The sequence below is a fragment of the Muntiacus reevesi genome, chromosome 3 (genome assembly GCF_963930625.1).
Source record: "Muntiacus reevesi chromosome 3, mMunRee1.1, whole genome shotgun sequence".
In the NCBI taxonomy this organism is placed as follows: Eukaryota; Metazoa; Chordata; class Mammalia; order Artiodactyla; family Cervidae; genus Muntiacus; species Muntiacus reevesi.
Window position 1 is genome coordinate 191,638,724 of NC_089251.1, and position 15,943 is coordinate 191,654,666.

The 15,943-nt window shown below is 37.0% G+C and overlaps 1 protein-coding gene across 2 annotated transcripts in view; it reads left to right on the forward strand.

Moving 5' to 3' along the window:
• Window positions 1–15,943, forward strand: part of PTPRK (protein tyrosine phosphatase receptor type K) — a 604,099-nt gene that overhangs the window by 298,367 nt on the left and 289,789 nt on the right. For both annotated transcript variants that reach the window (XM_065931350.1, XM_065931351.1), the window contains exons 4-5: window positions 3,895–3,976; window positions 6,449–6,564. In XM_065931350.1, the coding sequence (XP_065787422.1) occupies window positions 3,895–3,976; window positions 6,449–6,564 (198 nt within the window). The remainder of the gene's footprint in view (window positions 1–3,894; window positions 3,977–6,448; window positions 6,565–15,943) is intronic.

Sequence of the window (15,943 nt, forward strand, 5' to 3'; positions counted from 1 at the left end):
TAGACGGCAGCCCAACAGACTCCCCCGTCCCTGGGATTCTCCAGGCAAGAACACTGGAGTGGGTTGCCATTTCCTTCTCCAATGTGTGAAAGTCAAAAATGAAAGTGAAGTCACTCAGTCGTGCCCAACTCTTAGCGACCCCATGGACCGCAGCCTACCAGGCTCCTCCATCCATGGGATTTTTCCAGGCAAGAATAATGAGACTTGACTCTCAAAACTTATGTGATTTGCTCAGTGATTTGTATACAGGAAAAATGGGTGTCAAAAACAAATTTTCTCATCCCCGAGAATGTGACCTGTGCCACAATTGCTTCAAATTATACTTTATTTAAAGTTTCTGATTTTCTCTTCTGTTTCTTGCTAAGTCTTTGCTCCAATATTTAGAAAATGACACAACAGTTGTATCAAAACCTTCACAGGAAATGCAAATGGGATATACACACACTCACACATGCACTCACATGTATTTCTGTCTTTATAGATTAGCCCTCCTTTCATCATGAAGTAATTGTCTTCCCACAGAAATCTTTTTTACTTCACAACTTCAGCTTATTCCAGGGAAATTAATAGTCATAAAGTGCAGACCTGAAGTAGAAGATAATTAGCATAGGAGCCAGTTCATGGTGGGAGTGACTGAAGAGGGGGCAGCCTGCCGTGTCCCCATCACTGGCTTTGGGGTGGGTATTGGGATAGTATGAAAATGGAAAGGGTGTCATGCTCATGATACTTCTATTTAGTCAGTATAATACCTGATTATTTTGCTATTTAAAATGACACTTTAAAAAGTTAACATATTAGACTTGTAAAGGAAATTTAAAGCTTATTTAAAGGAATGTTCCACTGCATTTGTGTCTCTAACTTGAGAGGAAATATAGTGAAGTTGATAGATTAGGACCTGGGGGTTGGCTTGGGTTCATTCTTGGCTCTAAGACTTGTCAGTTGTTAGACTTCAGTGCAGCCACTAACCTTTTCTTTAAACTGAGGATAAAAGTAATATCTACCTGGTGTGATTCTAATTAAGAAATGATATTTGTGTGTGTGCAGAGAGAGAGGTAAGGAGAGAGGAGGGAAACAAAAGTAGATGTGAGTCTGAATGAACATGCTCTGTTAGAATAGTCTCTCGAGTATAGTAAGTGCTCAATAAAAATTCCCCTCCACTTCAGTAATACTAGCTGTGCCAAATATTACCAGAAGACTCCTAATGGCTAACTTTAGTTGACTCTTTTTTAGTTTTCCTTGAGTTCTCTCCTGCATTTCATGCTTTTTGGGTGTGACCTGTGCTTGCATGCTGAGTCTCTTCAGGCTCGTCTGACTCTTTGTGACACTGTTGACCATAGCCAGCCAGCCTCCCCTGTTCATGGGGTTCTCCAGGCAAGAATACTGGGGTGGGTTGCATGCCTTTCTCCTGGGAATATTACCTATTCAGGCATCAAACCCACATCTCTTAAGTCTCTTGCAGTGGCAGAAGGAATTCTTTCCCATAGCATCACCTGGGAAGCCTACATCTGTTTTATTTAGACTCTCAAATTTTTAGTTTATTGTTCTATTTTTGCACTGTTGCTGCAAGCTTCTGTATTTTCACTTTCTCCCATAGAGGTCCTAGGTCTGTCCTAGAACCACAGCCTGACTGCAGAATTGGCAATATTCCCATGAGAAACGAGAATCCTGGGATCACATTGGAGAGACCCTGTACTTCAAAATCTGTGCCCCGTTAGATGCCGTTGTCTATGCAGATGTTTTGAAATTATAGTTATTATAATTTATTTGGCCTTTTCTAATCCTTTTGGTGGGAGTGTTGACCTGCCCGAAATCTCCGGATCCTTTTCTTCCTTCCTCGACCGTTAGGTCTGAACTGTCCTTTGCTGACCTTACTTCTGCTGGCTGTCGTCTTGCCTTCCATTGCAGTGGTTTATTCCTCTTTATCTTCCTATGCCATATTACTCACCTTTAACTTTCAAATCTGTAGCTTACTCACTGCCGCAATGATGACTCTCAAATCTATAGCTTTATTCTAAACCTATTTCTTCACTCTGAGATATATATCTGTTTAGTTATCTCCTAAGCATTTACCCCATATGTATTTTAGGCTTAGCGAATTTATTATGTCTGAAATGTACTTATCTTCTTCCTCAAATCTGTACCTTTTTCCATATCACATGTTCTAGCTAGGGATCCTGATAATGTTGGGATATGGGGTAGGCTGCCCAATTATGCCTTAATGATATACTGATTATTTTGAATTGAAGTTGCTTAGCAATGGCCAGTGCAAGAGGGATACTCTGACTGTCCTTTCCATGTCCCTGAAAGCAGAAAGTAAGTCCCTCATGTGAAAGCTGTACCTCCTGCTCTGGGGGTAGAAAGACACCCTTAACACCAGAGGTCGAGAATTTGAAGCTGAAAAACCTTTGTGAACAAACATGTTACTTCTCTAATTTACTGCTCCGGGTCCAAACTCTGTATAGGTTCTTCATTAACTGAGCACAAAGTTTCATTGCCGTCACTTCCCCGCAGATTTATTGTTTCTTTGTCCAGAAAGCATAAAAGCTCCCTGCATCGGCCTTTTTTTAGGTCCCATTTCTATCAGGTCTCTCTGTACAGGATTAAAACTTGATCTTTTTCTCTTGTTAATCGGTCTTGTGCCAATTTTATTATTAGTCCAGACACAAGAGCTCAAGAAGGATAGAGAGGGAAATTTCTTCCTTCCTGTCAATAAACAATATAGTGCTGTACAGTCCCTAGGGACCCAAGCCAGAAATCAGAATTGTCCTATTATTTCTCTACAACTAATGCATCAATATTTTCTATTTTTTAATATTTCCTTAGCATTATTTCTTTATCTTTCCTTTTTCATCTCATCTTTCTGTTTTCACTGCTACTAGAATCTTTTGGTTTCTAGTCTTTCCTTGGGGCCATTCTTCACCTTTGAAGCAAATCTATTTCTAGTAGACCAATTTGATTGTATTTTATTCCTATTTTAAACATCAATTTCCAATCTGTTTCCTAAAATATTTTGCAAAATACTTCTATGATGACCCATGTATCTCCATAAATAAAGGAGCCCATCATAAAATAAAATATTTAAACTTGGCATGCTAAATCTATTTTCTCTTGAAAAGTAACAGCACACATTATTAAGGTTAAGGGAAAGTCTATTAAGTAAGTTCTACTGTTGACTATAACAAAATTCTATAACATTAGCTTATATTTGAACACTGATTTTTAAAAATATATTTATTAAAATGTTTATTAATACATACATATATTTATTTTAAAATTGATAACCCATTTACAGGATATACTCCTAGTCTTCACTTCCTTGGTATTCAAAGTCTTCCATGCCTAATTCTGTGATTTCATCTCCTCTGTCTTGAGCTTTAGTAGCCATACAGATTACATTTGTTTGGTTTCTATTTTATGTGGTTGCTTTTACCTGGCATAGTATCTATCTAATGACCTCTTTTCTTTGAAAATTCAGCTACTGCATTTAAAAGCTTAGATCAGTTGATGTCTTAGCTGGTTAGCATACTGCTTCAAGTTGATGCTCAATGTATGTGAAATAAATTAAAAAAATGGAAAAAGTCAGTAAGGGAAAATTTAGGGATAATGGATTTTTTTATATCTGCCTATATATTGCCCGTTCAGGAAATCAGTGATATTTGCTTAAAAAATTTATTGAGAACTGCTGACCTCAATAATTTAATTGCTCTTCAAACAATATTTTGTTTTCCTGTACATGTTTTAAGAAATTACTCACATTATAAGCTACCATTTTAATTTTTATAAGACAAAAATTAAATTTTAAAATTTTCTTAGGTGTGTTAGAGCTATTCTTCCTTCACTGTGAAAATTCCTTAAAAATGATTGTTGTAAATGTTTTCTGTTTCTTCCTGACAGGTAATATTTGAAGCTGAAGTCTCAGGAGGGAGAAGTGGTTATATTGCCATTGATGACATCCAAGTCCTGAGTTATCCCTGTGGTAGGTTGTGATTAAGAATTGTATTTTTCTACCTCCTTTCAACACTTGTCTTATATTGGTAGTGACTGTTGATTGTTTATCACTTGGCCATTGCTGTCTCTTTTGTTGTTGTTATTCCTAGTTTTCTGTTCAGTCTAAAGAGATCACTGAGGTATTTCTAGAGTTTTTGAATCAAATGTTTTTCAGACTTGTGCACATGTTAAAAGATTCTTTTCATTGTTTAATTAATGTTCAAAAGGAAACCACAGTCCCAAAATGGTATCACTCATGCTAAAATTCCATGATACCAAACCTAAATTTATACCTGATCTATTTCCAGTTTCAGCCTCTTCCAAAAACTTAATCTTAATTGACTTGTCTTGATTTTATGGTCAAGCACCAGTAAAAAAAAATCTGTCCTGTGATCCTTCTCTATGCCCCAGAGGAAGAGGAGGTGATCTGAATCATAAAACTCTTGCTGTTCCTTTTCTTCTTCAAAGAAGAAAAATAAATAATAATTTCTTTTCTTTTTGTTAATAGTTCCCTTGTCCCACCCTCCTTGTAAAAACTTTCTGTTTGTATAACCCCTTGGATCTGTCTTCCGGTTGATAGATGGAATGTTGCCTCATTCATGAATCTCCTAACAAAGCTGATTAGATCTTCAATTTATTTAGTTAATGTTATTTTTGACAGAAGAAAATAAAAATCAAGGGACTCACTCCATCTTTTGACTTTATTAAATTGCCTAGGAATGCAAAGAGTAACAAATCAGAGTTCAGTGAAAAGAAGCTGTATTAACTTATGTGATCTAAGTTGAAACTTGGAGTGAAATGAAGAAAATGAATTAATTCATCTTATTCTTAATTTAAGACTAATTTTTTCATGTCACAGTAAATATCTGACTGATTCATAATAAACAACAAGACAATAGAAAGCATACAAAACAAGAAACTGAATTTATTTGCACATCATTTGGTATGTCCCAGACATTAGTTGATTTTCAGATGGAGTAACTAAATTTGTGTTTACATCACATACCCTGAAAGACATTTATTGCATGCATTCAGTAGAGCCAGGCATAAAGCAGTTCATACTTCAGCTATATCTCCCAACAGCAGCATTTTTTAGGACCCATGAATTCTAGGTGATCTGTTCCGTAATCCTCCTGGTGGAAATTCTCTAATAATTTGTAAGCAGCGTGCGCAAAGGCTGCCATGCCAGGACTCACAATCCTGCAAACTGGTTGTCAAGCTCTGATGTGCATCAGAATCGCCAGCAGCATGTGGCAAATCACAGGTTGCCAGGCTCCTCCTGGGTCTCATTGTTCTCAGGAGATACTGATGCTGCTGGTCTTAGTTCCCAAGACTGGAGCACTGTTCTAGCTTCTATTTAGTGCAAGCGTTCCTTTTGTGGAGCACCTACAAAGGCCCGAGGGGAAGATGAAGCAGGCAAGAGTCAAATGATTGTGGTGTGTCCTAAGAAATACATGTAGTCAAATACATCCGATGCAATCTAAGAAAAAGAACAACAAAATGATCTCACTCAAAGTTCAAGTTGGCTTACTGAACTCTTTCAGTCCATTCATTTATGAGAACCATGTTCCCATCTATTGTTCATTTACATGCCTTGTGAAAGAAGATGTTAAGAAAGACTTTCACGAGTTAACCAAATTTTAAAAAAATGTTTAAATTGAGCACAACAGTAGTTTCATTGTGATATGGTCCTCCACGCTCTCTCTTTACTCACTGAGGGTTAGCTTTTCCTGTTTATAGTTCCTTTCAGTTGAAAACATACAAAGCTTCAGCTTTCAAAGGTAATTATAAGAGAGTGCTTGTTTGACAGTCGTATAACTCATGTATATTTTGATTGCAGTCGTTACTGTTTTGTTGGCTTAATATTTCTTTCGGGTAACTTTCTTAGGACTATAAAGCAATAAGAAGTGGATTTAACAACAGTTAAGTTAATACTCTGTTTGAGAGAAGGAAGAACAGTCCCTTGTTCTTTGAAGTACTAGAGGATTATGTAGTAGTTATTGAAATATTTAAAAAAGGGAAAGCAAGCTCTAACCGCTTCAAGTGTGATTTAATAGTTCAACGGCCATGTATATGTCCATGTTTGAGCCGTCATTCTGTTCCCATTATATCTTTCTATTAGGCCATGCTTTGCGCCTGTTTGATCTCTTTTGCTTGCTTTGATACGTAACTTTTATTGCCACCTGTATGCAGCATGCTGCCAGGGTCCTCAAGCGGTAATTGTTGGGTGCCCACTGTACGGAATTGCTCTATCAATCATGGTGCAATACGCAATAGAGCTCCTGAGATAAAGAGAACTGACCCTGAGAGATGCAACGGTATCTTTCAGGCCTGAGAAAATTTCCATATGACATTAGTCTTGGCCAAAGCTTTAAAAGTATTAACAACATTATTCTGTTGGGAAAAAATAACACGGCATGTTTTCTTCATGTGAAAGAAAATATTTTTTCTTGCCTTCCAGATAAATCTCCTCATTTCCTCCGTCTGGGGGACGTAGAGGTCAATGCGGGGCAGAATGCTACTTTTCAATGTATTGCTACAGGGAGAGACGCTGTGCATAACAAGTTATGGCTGCAGGTAAGGCCACGTGGCAGCTGATCTAAAGAGTACACTTGATTTAAAAAAAAAGTCACAAATTATTTTTCTTTGTATGGGTGTGGTGGGCATGGGAGGATGGAGTGTAGTGAGTCTATGTGTGTGACAGGTTGTCTTTTCTGTAGGTTTAATTTAATTGACTGCAGATTCATTTCAGGTAGTTCCATTTTTGGAAGGTGAATAACACTGTGTAATTAATAGGTGTTTGGGTTAGTTCCTTGTGAAACCTAATGATTCTCCAATGTTATGTCCAAACTGTAAAAACAATTTTTCTAGATTCATTCAAAAATGGAAAAAAAATGAAAAATATCTCATTTAATATTTTAAAAGCTCCGCTTATAAGAGCATAGTCCTTAAGTAGGAACTGTCATACTGATAAATTTTTTCAAAAGTGCTTTAAGAAATCTTTGAAATGTTTCTGGAAATGTGAATTGGAAGAGAGCCAATTACATTATTTTCAGGATGTTTTTTGTGTGGAGGTTAATCACAGACCTGAGGACAAGATGTTTGCCATGCAGTTATTAAATTTGCAGTAAATGTGTATATAGTGAATCGCAGTTTAGCATGCATGTTGGGGAAATGTAAATGGTGCATATAAAGAACTTAACGAATCTGTGAGAAAACAGTGACTAAGGAATGTGCCATGCCTTCAGGGAGTCATCTGTCAATCCTGGGGCAGAGGTTGGTGGGAGGGGCTAAGAGCAGCTCTAAAGCCTTGAGTTTGGACTCAGGACTGAGGACTGTTGATCTAAATATTTGAAGCTAGAATGTAAGTAATATCCTCTGAGCACCTTCATTATTGTTATTATTATTTAATTCTTATTTGCATCAGAATGAGGAAAGGGATTTAATTAGTTAGAGTTTTAAATTCCTGAGAATGTCAATAGAGACCAAAAAGGAAAATCATTAGCTTACTTTCTTGAACATAGACATCAGGCTTTATTTTATGATACCTTTAGGGAGGTAGCATTAGTGTTGAGGGTCATCATTAGTGTTGAGGTAACATTAGTGTTGAGGGTTGCAAGAGGTTGGAGTAATGATTATAAGAAATGATTATTAAAATCATTCCTAGTATAAAGCCTGGTATTGTACTGGGTGTTATAAATGTGTTTTTTCATTCAATTCCCACATCCACTCCAATGTTAATAATAGATACATTTCATATGAATCCAATTATCACTTTTGTCATTTATTTGATATGTGGGTATTAGGATAGCATCCTGAATATGTGTAAAAGAAATAAAGTCTCTCCTTTTTTTTTAACCCTGTGATTATCCTAATTTCCCCCACAGATATTGAAGTATAAGATAATTCTTCCTGTAGAGTGTGCTGTATAATGTGCAACCTGTTTTATTATCTAAACATCAAATCACAATCCTTCTTACTTTCTCTCTCAGCCTAAATAGTGCTAAGAATGTGCTTAGATATATTTTCTAATTATTTTGCTAATTGTTTTTCATTTAGTTAGGAACATTCTTGGCATTTTATTTTAATTGTGATCTGTATACTCTTGTCTTGGAGAACGGGAGACTCTGGAGTCTGCCCCTGGTTTTATGCTCCAGGATTTAATGTGACATTGAAATAAAAAGGGTTTTGTATACTTCAATACCAGTTGCCTTGTGGCAACAAAGACTTTCTGGCCCTCCTGGTCTGAGTGGGTTCTCATTTATTATTTTTTAGATTGACTCATTTCCCTATAGTTTTAATAAATTTTCTTCTTGTTCTTTTTCAAATAAAGATGAAAGATAAAAATACTCTGTTTAATTTCTATTCAACTTTCTCTTTTCTCTTCTTTCGCTTTACATTTTCCAAGGTGAATTTGTGAATTTCTTGTCTATTTTGACATTGTCCAATTCTTCATCAGTTTACACACTTATTCATGAAAAAGTTTTTCTGCCTTTTCCAATAATAGGCCAGTTAAAGTATAATAATGTCTTCTCTCAAATCATTCTTCTCTATATTTAAGATACATTGAAAATTATCAATTTCCTAGTTTAAGAATGTTTTCAAATAAACAAGATTGAACTGTAGAGATAAAGTTGTAGATATATACATATAATTGATATCTGTATCTGTATAGAGTAAGTGAATCAAAAAGTGGCCAATAATTTTTTAAAAAATGATCCATCTTTTGCAAAAGTAGTAGAAACATAATAAAGGAGGAAGAAACTTGATTTCACAGTGAATCTACAACCCAACACATAGAAACAGATATCAAGTTATTTTTGCTTGGTGTAGGAAAACCTTCTAAAGGTCGCGAGGCCCAGTTCTTAATTCTAACTCTTTAATTCTTATAACCCAGTTAATTGTGTGTGCTTGGAGAATTCATTAAACTCTTCCAGGCCTCAGTTATCTGTAAAAGGAGATGTGGGTAGAGATCAAAATCACTTCCAACTTTAAGATGAAAACCAGGTCTTTATATTATTTTTGATGGTCTGAAACATGGCCTTGATCATTTGTTTTTCTGTTGTTGTTTGAAGAAGGTATGTAAAATTTTTAAGCTATTAGTTTTGTATGGGAAAAAAAGTGAAAGTGAAATTGAAGTCGATCAGTTCTGTCTGACTCTTTGCGACCCCATGGACTATAGCCTATGAGGCTCCTCCATCCATGGAATTTTCCAGGCAAGATTACTGGAGTGGGTTGCCATTTCCTTCTCCATGGGGAAAAAAATCATACCTTAAGTTAAATATCACTGTGAGAACAAGTGCTGCTTAAAGTCTCTGCCGACTGCTATGAATGTCTGAAACGACTCAGAATGAAAGGCCTTTGCATTCTGTTGCAAAAATAATGGAATAATGGAGTAGCTGTAGTATACCTGTCATGGTCAGGTGTAAAAAAGTCAGTCATCAACTTTTTGTGTCCTCCAAATCATCTATATTATGTAACGTGTGTGCTTGCTCAGTTGCTCAGTATGTCTGACTCTTTTTGACCCCTAGACTGTAGCCAGCCAGGTTCCTCGGTCCATGGAAATTTCCTGTCAAGAATAGTGAAGTGGGTTGCCATCTCCTACTTCAAGGGATCTTCCCGACCCAGGGATGGAACCCATGTCTCTTGCATCTCTCGCATTGGCAGGTAGATTCTTAGCACAGCCTCCAATGCACTGCCTAGAAAGCCCACACCATTGGGCTTTCTTGAGCTGCAGTTGTTAAATGTTTGAATATAGGGTAAAAGAACAAAAACTAGAAAAGCTTCCAATTTTCTATTTTAAATGAAAAATGATACACTACAACTGCCATGAATATATGATCAGTTCAGTTCAGTCGCTCAGGCATGTCCAACTCTTTGCGATCCCGTGGACTGCAGGAAGCAGACCTTCCTGTCCATCACCAACTCCCAGAGTTTACTCAAACTCAAGACCATTGAATTGGTGGTACCATCCAACCATCTCATCCTCTGTCGACCACTGCTCCTGCTGCCTTCAATCTTTCCCAGCATCAGGGTCTTTTCAAATGAGGCAGTTCTCATCAGGTGGTCAGAGTATTGGAGTCTCAGCTTCAGCATCAGTCCTTCCAATGATTATTCTTTAGGATGGACTGGTTGGATCTCCTTGCTGTCCAAGCGACTCTCACGAGTCTTCTCAAACACCACACTTCAAAAGCATCAATTCTTTGGCACTCAGCTTTCTTTATAGTCCAACTCTCACATCCATACATGACTACTGGAAAAACCATATCTTTGACTAGACAGACCTTTGTTGACAAAGTAATGTCTCTGCTTTTTTTTTTAATTTATTTTTATTTGTTGGAGGCTAATTACTTTACAATATTGTGGTGGTTTTTGTCATACATTGACATGAATCAGCCATGGATTCCCCATCCCCATCCCCCCTCCCACTTCCCTCTCTACCCGATCCCTCTGGGTCTTCCCAGTGCACCAGACCTGAGCACTTGTCTCATGCATCCAACCTGGGCTGGTGATCTGTTTCATCCTAGATAATATACATGTTTCGATGCTGTTCTCTCGAAACATCCCACCCTTGCCTTCTCCCACAGAGTCCAAAAGTCTGTTCTGTACATCTGTGTCTCTTTTTCTGTTTTGCATATAGGGTTATCATTACCATCTTTCATACATTCCATATATATCTGTTAGTATACTATAATGGTCTTTATCTTTCTGGCTTAATTCACTTTGTATTATGGGCTCCACTTTCATCCATCTCATTAGAACTGATTCAAATGAATTCTTTTTAATAACTGAGTAATATTCCATGGTGTATATGTACCACAGCTTCCTTATCCATTCGTCTGCTGTTGGGCATCTAGGTTGCTTCCATGTCCTGGATATTATAAACAGTGCTGCGATGAACATTGGGGTGCACGTGTCTCTTTCAGATCTGGTTTCCTCAGTGTGTATGCCCAGAAGTGGGATTGTTGGGTCATGTGGCAGTTCTATTTCCAGATTTTAAAGGAATCTCCACACTGTTCTCCATAGTGGCTGCACTAGTTTGCATTCCCACCAGCAGTGTAAGAGGGTTCCCTTTTCTCCACACCCTCTCCAGCATTTATTGCTTGTAGACTTTTGGATAGCAGCCATCCTGACTGGCGTGTAATGGTACCTCATTGTGGTTTTGATTTGCATGTCTCTGAAATGAGTGATGTTGAGCATCTTTTCATGTGTTTGTTAGCCATCTGTATATCTTCTTTGGAGAAATGTCTGTTTAGTTCTTTGCCCCATGTTTTGATTGGGTCACTTATTCTTCTGGAATTGAGCTGCAGGAGTTGCTTGTATATTTTTGAGATTAATCCTTTGTCTGTTGCTTGGTTTGTTATTATTTTCTCCCAATCTGAGGGCTGTCTTTTCACCTTGCTTATAGTTTCCTTTGTTGTGCAAAAGCTTTTAAGTTTCATTAGGTCCCATTTGTTTATTTTTGCTTTTATTTCCAATATCCTGGGATATGGGTCATAGAGGATCTTGCTGTGATTTATGTCGGAGAGTGTTTTGCCTATGTTCTCCTCTAGAAGTTTTATAGTTTCTGGTCTTACATTTAGATCTTTAATCCATTTTGAGTTTATTTTTGTGTATGGTGTTAGAAAGTGTTCTAGTTTCATTCTTTTCCAAGTGGTTGACCAGTTTTCCCAGCACCACTTGTTAAAGAAGTTGTCTTTTTTCCATTGTATATCCTTGCCTCCTTTGTCAAAGATAAGGTGTCCATAGGTTCGTGGATTTATCTCTGGGTTTTCTATTCTGTTCCATTGATCTATATTTCTGTCTTTGTGCCAGTACCATACTGTCTTGATGACTGTGGCTTTGTAGTAGAGTCTGAAGTCAGGCAGGTTGATTCCTCCAGATCCATTCTTCTTTCTCAAGATTACTTTGGCTATTCGAGGTTTTTTGTATTTCCATACAAATTGTGAAATTATTTGTTCTAGATCTGTGAAAAATACTGTTGGTAGCTTGATAGGGACTGCATTGAATCTATAGATTGCTTTGGGTAGTACAGCCATTTTGACAGTATTGATTCTTCCAATCCATGAACATGGTATATTTCTCCACCTGTTTGTGTCCTCTTTGATTTCTTTCATCAGTGTTTTATAGTTTTCTATGTATAGGTCTTTTGTTTCTTTAGGGAGATATACTCCTAATTATTTTATTTTTGTTGCAATGGTGAATGGTATTGTTTTCTTAATTTCTCTTTCTGCTTTCTCATTGTTAGTGTATAGGAATGCAAGGGATTTCTGTGTGTTAATTATATCCTGCAACTTTACTATATTCGTTGATTAGCTCTAGTAATTTTCTGGTAGAGTCTTTAGGGTTTTCTATGTATAGGATCATGTCATCTGCAAACAGCGAGAGTTTCACTTCTTTTGCAATCTGGATTCCTTTTATTTCTTTTTCTGCTCTGATTGCTGTGGCCAAAACTTCCAAAACTATGTTGAATAGTAGTGGTGAGAGTGGACACCCTTGTCTTGTTCATGATTTTAGGGGAAATTCTTTAAATTTTTCACCATTGAGGGTAGTGCTTGCTGTGGGTTTGTCATATATAGCTTTTATTATGTTGAGGTATGTTCCTTCTATTCCTGATTTTTGGAGAGTTTTGATCATAAATGGATGTTGAATTTTCTCAAAGACTTTTTCTCCATCTTTTGAGATAATCATATGCTTTTTATCTTTCAATTTGTTAATGTGGTGTATTACATTGATTGATTTGCAGATATTAAGGAAGCCTTGCATTCCTGGCATAAAGCACACTTGGTCATGGTGTATGATTTTTTTAGTATGTTGTTGGATTCTGTTTGCTGGAATTTTGTTAAGGATTTTTGCATCTATGTTCGTCAGTGATATTGGCCTGTAGTGTTCTTTTTTGTGTGGCATCTTTGTCTGGTTTTGGAATTAGGGTGATGGTGGCCTCATAGAATGAGTTTGGAAGTTTACCTTCTTGTGCAGTTTTCTGGAAGAGTTTGAGTAAGATAGGTGTTAGCTCTTCTCTAAATTTTTGGTAGAATTCAGCTGTGAAGCCATCTGATCCTGAGCTTTTGTTTGCTGGAAGATTTCTGATTACAGTTTCGATTTCCTTGCTTGTGATGGGTCTGTTAAGATCTTCTGTTTCTTCCTGGTTCAGTTTTGGAATGTTATACTTTCCTAAGAATTTGTCCATTTCTTCCAAGTTGTCCATTTTATTGGCATAGAGCTGCTGGTAGTAGTCTCTTAGGATCCTTTGTATTTCAGTGTTGTCTGTTGTGGTCTCTTCATTTTCATTTCTAATTTTGTTAATTTGGTTCTTCTCCCTTTGTTTCTTAATGAGTCTTGCTAATGGTTTGTCAATTTTGTTTATTTTGTCAAAAAACCAGCTTTTAGCTTTGTTGATTTTTGCTATGGTCTCTTTAGTTTCTTTTGCATTTATTTCACCCTAATTTTTAAGATTTCTTTCCTTCTGCTAACCCTGGGGTTCTTCATTTCTTCCTTCTCTAGTTGCTTTAGGTGTAGAATTAGGTTATTTATTTGACATTTTTCTTGTTTCTTGATGTAAGCCTGTAATGCTATGAACCTTCCCCTTAGCACTGCTTTTACAGTGTCCCATAGGTTTTGGGTTATTGTGTTTTCATTTTCATTCATTTCTATGCATATTTTGATTTCTTTTTTGATTTCTTCTATGATTTTTTGGTTATTCAGAAGCATGTTATTTAGCCTCCATATGTTTGAATTTTTAATAGTTTTTTTTCCTGTAATTGAGATCTAATCTTAATGCACTGTGGTCAGAAAAGATGACTGGAACGATTTCAATTTTTTTAATTTACCAAGGCTAGATTTATGGCCCCAGATGTGATCTGTTCTGGAGAAGGTTCCATGTGCACTTGAGAAAAAGGTGAAGTTAATTGTTTTGGGGTGAAATGTTCTATAGATATCAATTAGGTCTAGCTGGTCCATTGTGTCATTTAAAGTTTGTGTTTCCTTGTTAATTTTCTGTTTAGTTGATCTATCCATAGTTGTGAGTGTGGTATTAAATCTCCCACTATTATTGTGTTAGTATTAATTTCCTCTTTCATACTTGTTAGCGTTTGCCTTACATATTGCGGTGCTCCTCTCTTGGGTGCATATATATTTATAATTGTTATATCTTCTTGTATTGAACCTTTGATCATTATGTAGTGTCCTTCTTAATCTCTTTTCACAGCCTCTATTTGAAACTCTATTTTATCTGATATGAGTATTGCGACTCCTGCTTTGTTTTGGTCTCCGTTTGCGTGCAATATTTTTTTTTCCAGCCCTTCACTTTTAGTCTGTATGTGTCCCTTGTTTTGAGGTGGGTCTCTTGTAGACAGCATATATAGGTGTCTTGTTTTTGTATCCATTCAGCCAGTCTTTGTCTTTTGGTTGGGGCATTCAACCCATTTACATTTAAGGTAAGTTTTGATAGGTGTGGTCCCATTGCCATTTACTTCGTTGTTTTGGGTTCAGGTTTATACAACCTTTCTTCATTTCCTGTCTAGAGAAGATCCTTTAGCATTGTTGAAGAGCTGGTTTGGTGGTGCTGAATTCTCTCAGCTTTCGCTTGTCTGTAAAGCTTTTGAATTCTCCTTCATATCTGAATGAGATCCTTGCTGAGTACAGTAATCTAGGTTGTAGGTTATTCTCTTTCATTATTCTAAGTATGTCCTGCCATTCCCTTCTGGCCTGGAGGGTTTCTATTGATAGATCAGCTGTTATCCTTATCGGAATCCCTTTGTGTGTTATTTGTTGTTTTTCCCTTGCTGTTTTAATATTTGTTCTTTGTGTTTGATGTTTGTTAATTTGATTAATATGTTTCTTGGGGTGTTTCGCCTTGGGTTTATCCTGTTTGGGACTCTCTGGGTTTCTTGGACTGGGGTGGCTATTTCCTTCCCCATATTAGGGAAGTTTTCAGCTTTTATCTCCTCGAGTATCTTCTCATGGTCTTTCTTTTTGTGTTCTTCTTCTGGGACTCCTGTGATTCGAATGTTGGGGCATTTCACATTGTCCCAGAGGTCCCTGAGGTTGTCCTCATTTCTTTTGATTCTTTTTTCTTTTTTCCTCTCTGCTTCATTTATTTCCACCATTGTATCTTCTACCTCACTTATCCTATCTTCTGTCTCCATTATTCTACTCTTGGTTCCCTCCAGAGTGTTTTTGATCTCATTTATTGCATTATTCATTTTTAATTGACTCTTCTTTATTTCTTCTAGGTCCTTATTGAACATTTCTTGCATCTTCTCAATCTTTGTCTCTAGGCTATTCATCTGTAACTCCATTTTGTTTTCAAGATTTTGGATCATTTTTATTATCATTATTCTAAATTCTTTTTCAGGTAGATTCCCCATCTCCTCCTCTTTTGTTTGACTTGGTGGGCATTTTTCATGTTCCTTTACCTGTTAGGTATTTCTCTGCCTTTTCATCTTGTTTAGATTGCTGTGTCTGTAGTGGACTTTCTGTATTCTGGAGGTCTGTGGTTCCTTTTTATTGTGGAGGTTTCTCCCAGTGGGTTGGGTTGGACGATTGGCTTGTCAAGGTTTCCTGGTTAGGGAAGCTTGTGTCGGTGTTCTGATGCGTGGAACTGGATTTCTTCTCTCTGGAGTGCAATGGAGTGTCCAGTAGTGAGTTTTGAGATTGGTCTATGTGTTAGGTGTGACTTTGGGCAGCCTGTATGTTGATGCTCAGGTCCATGTTCCTGCGTTGCTAAAGAATTTGTGTGGTATGTCTTACTCTGGAACTTACTGGCTCTTGGGTGGTGGTTGGTTTCAGTGTAGGTATGGAGGGTTTTGGATGGTGTCTTATTACTTAAAGTTCCGTGTATTCAGGAGTTTTCTGGTGTTCTCAGGTTTTGGGCTTAAGTCTCCTGCCTCTGGATTTCAGTCTTATTCTTTCAGTAGTCTCAAGACTTCTCCAACTATACAGCACTGATAATAAA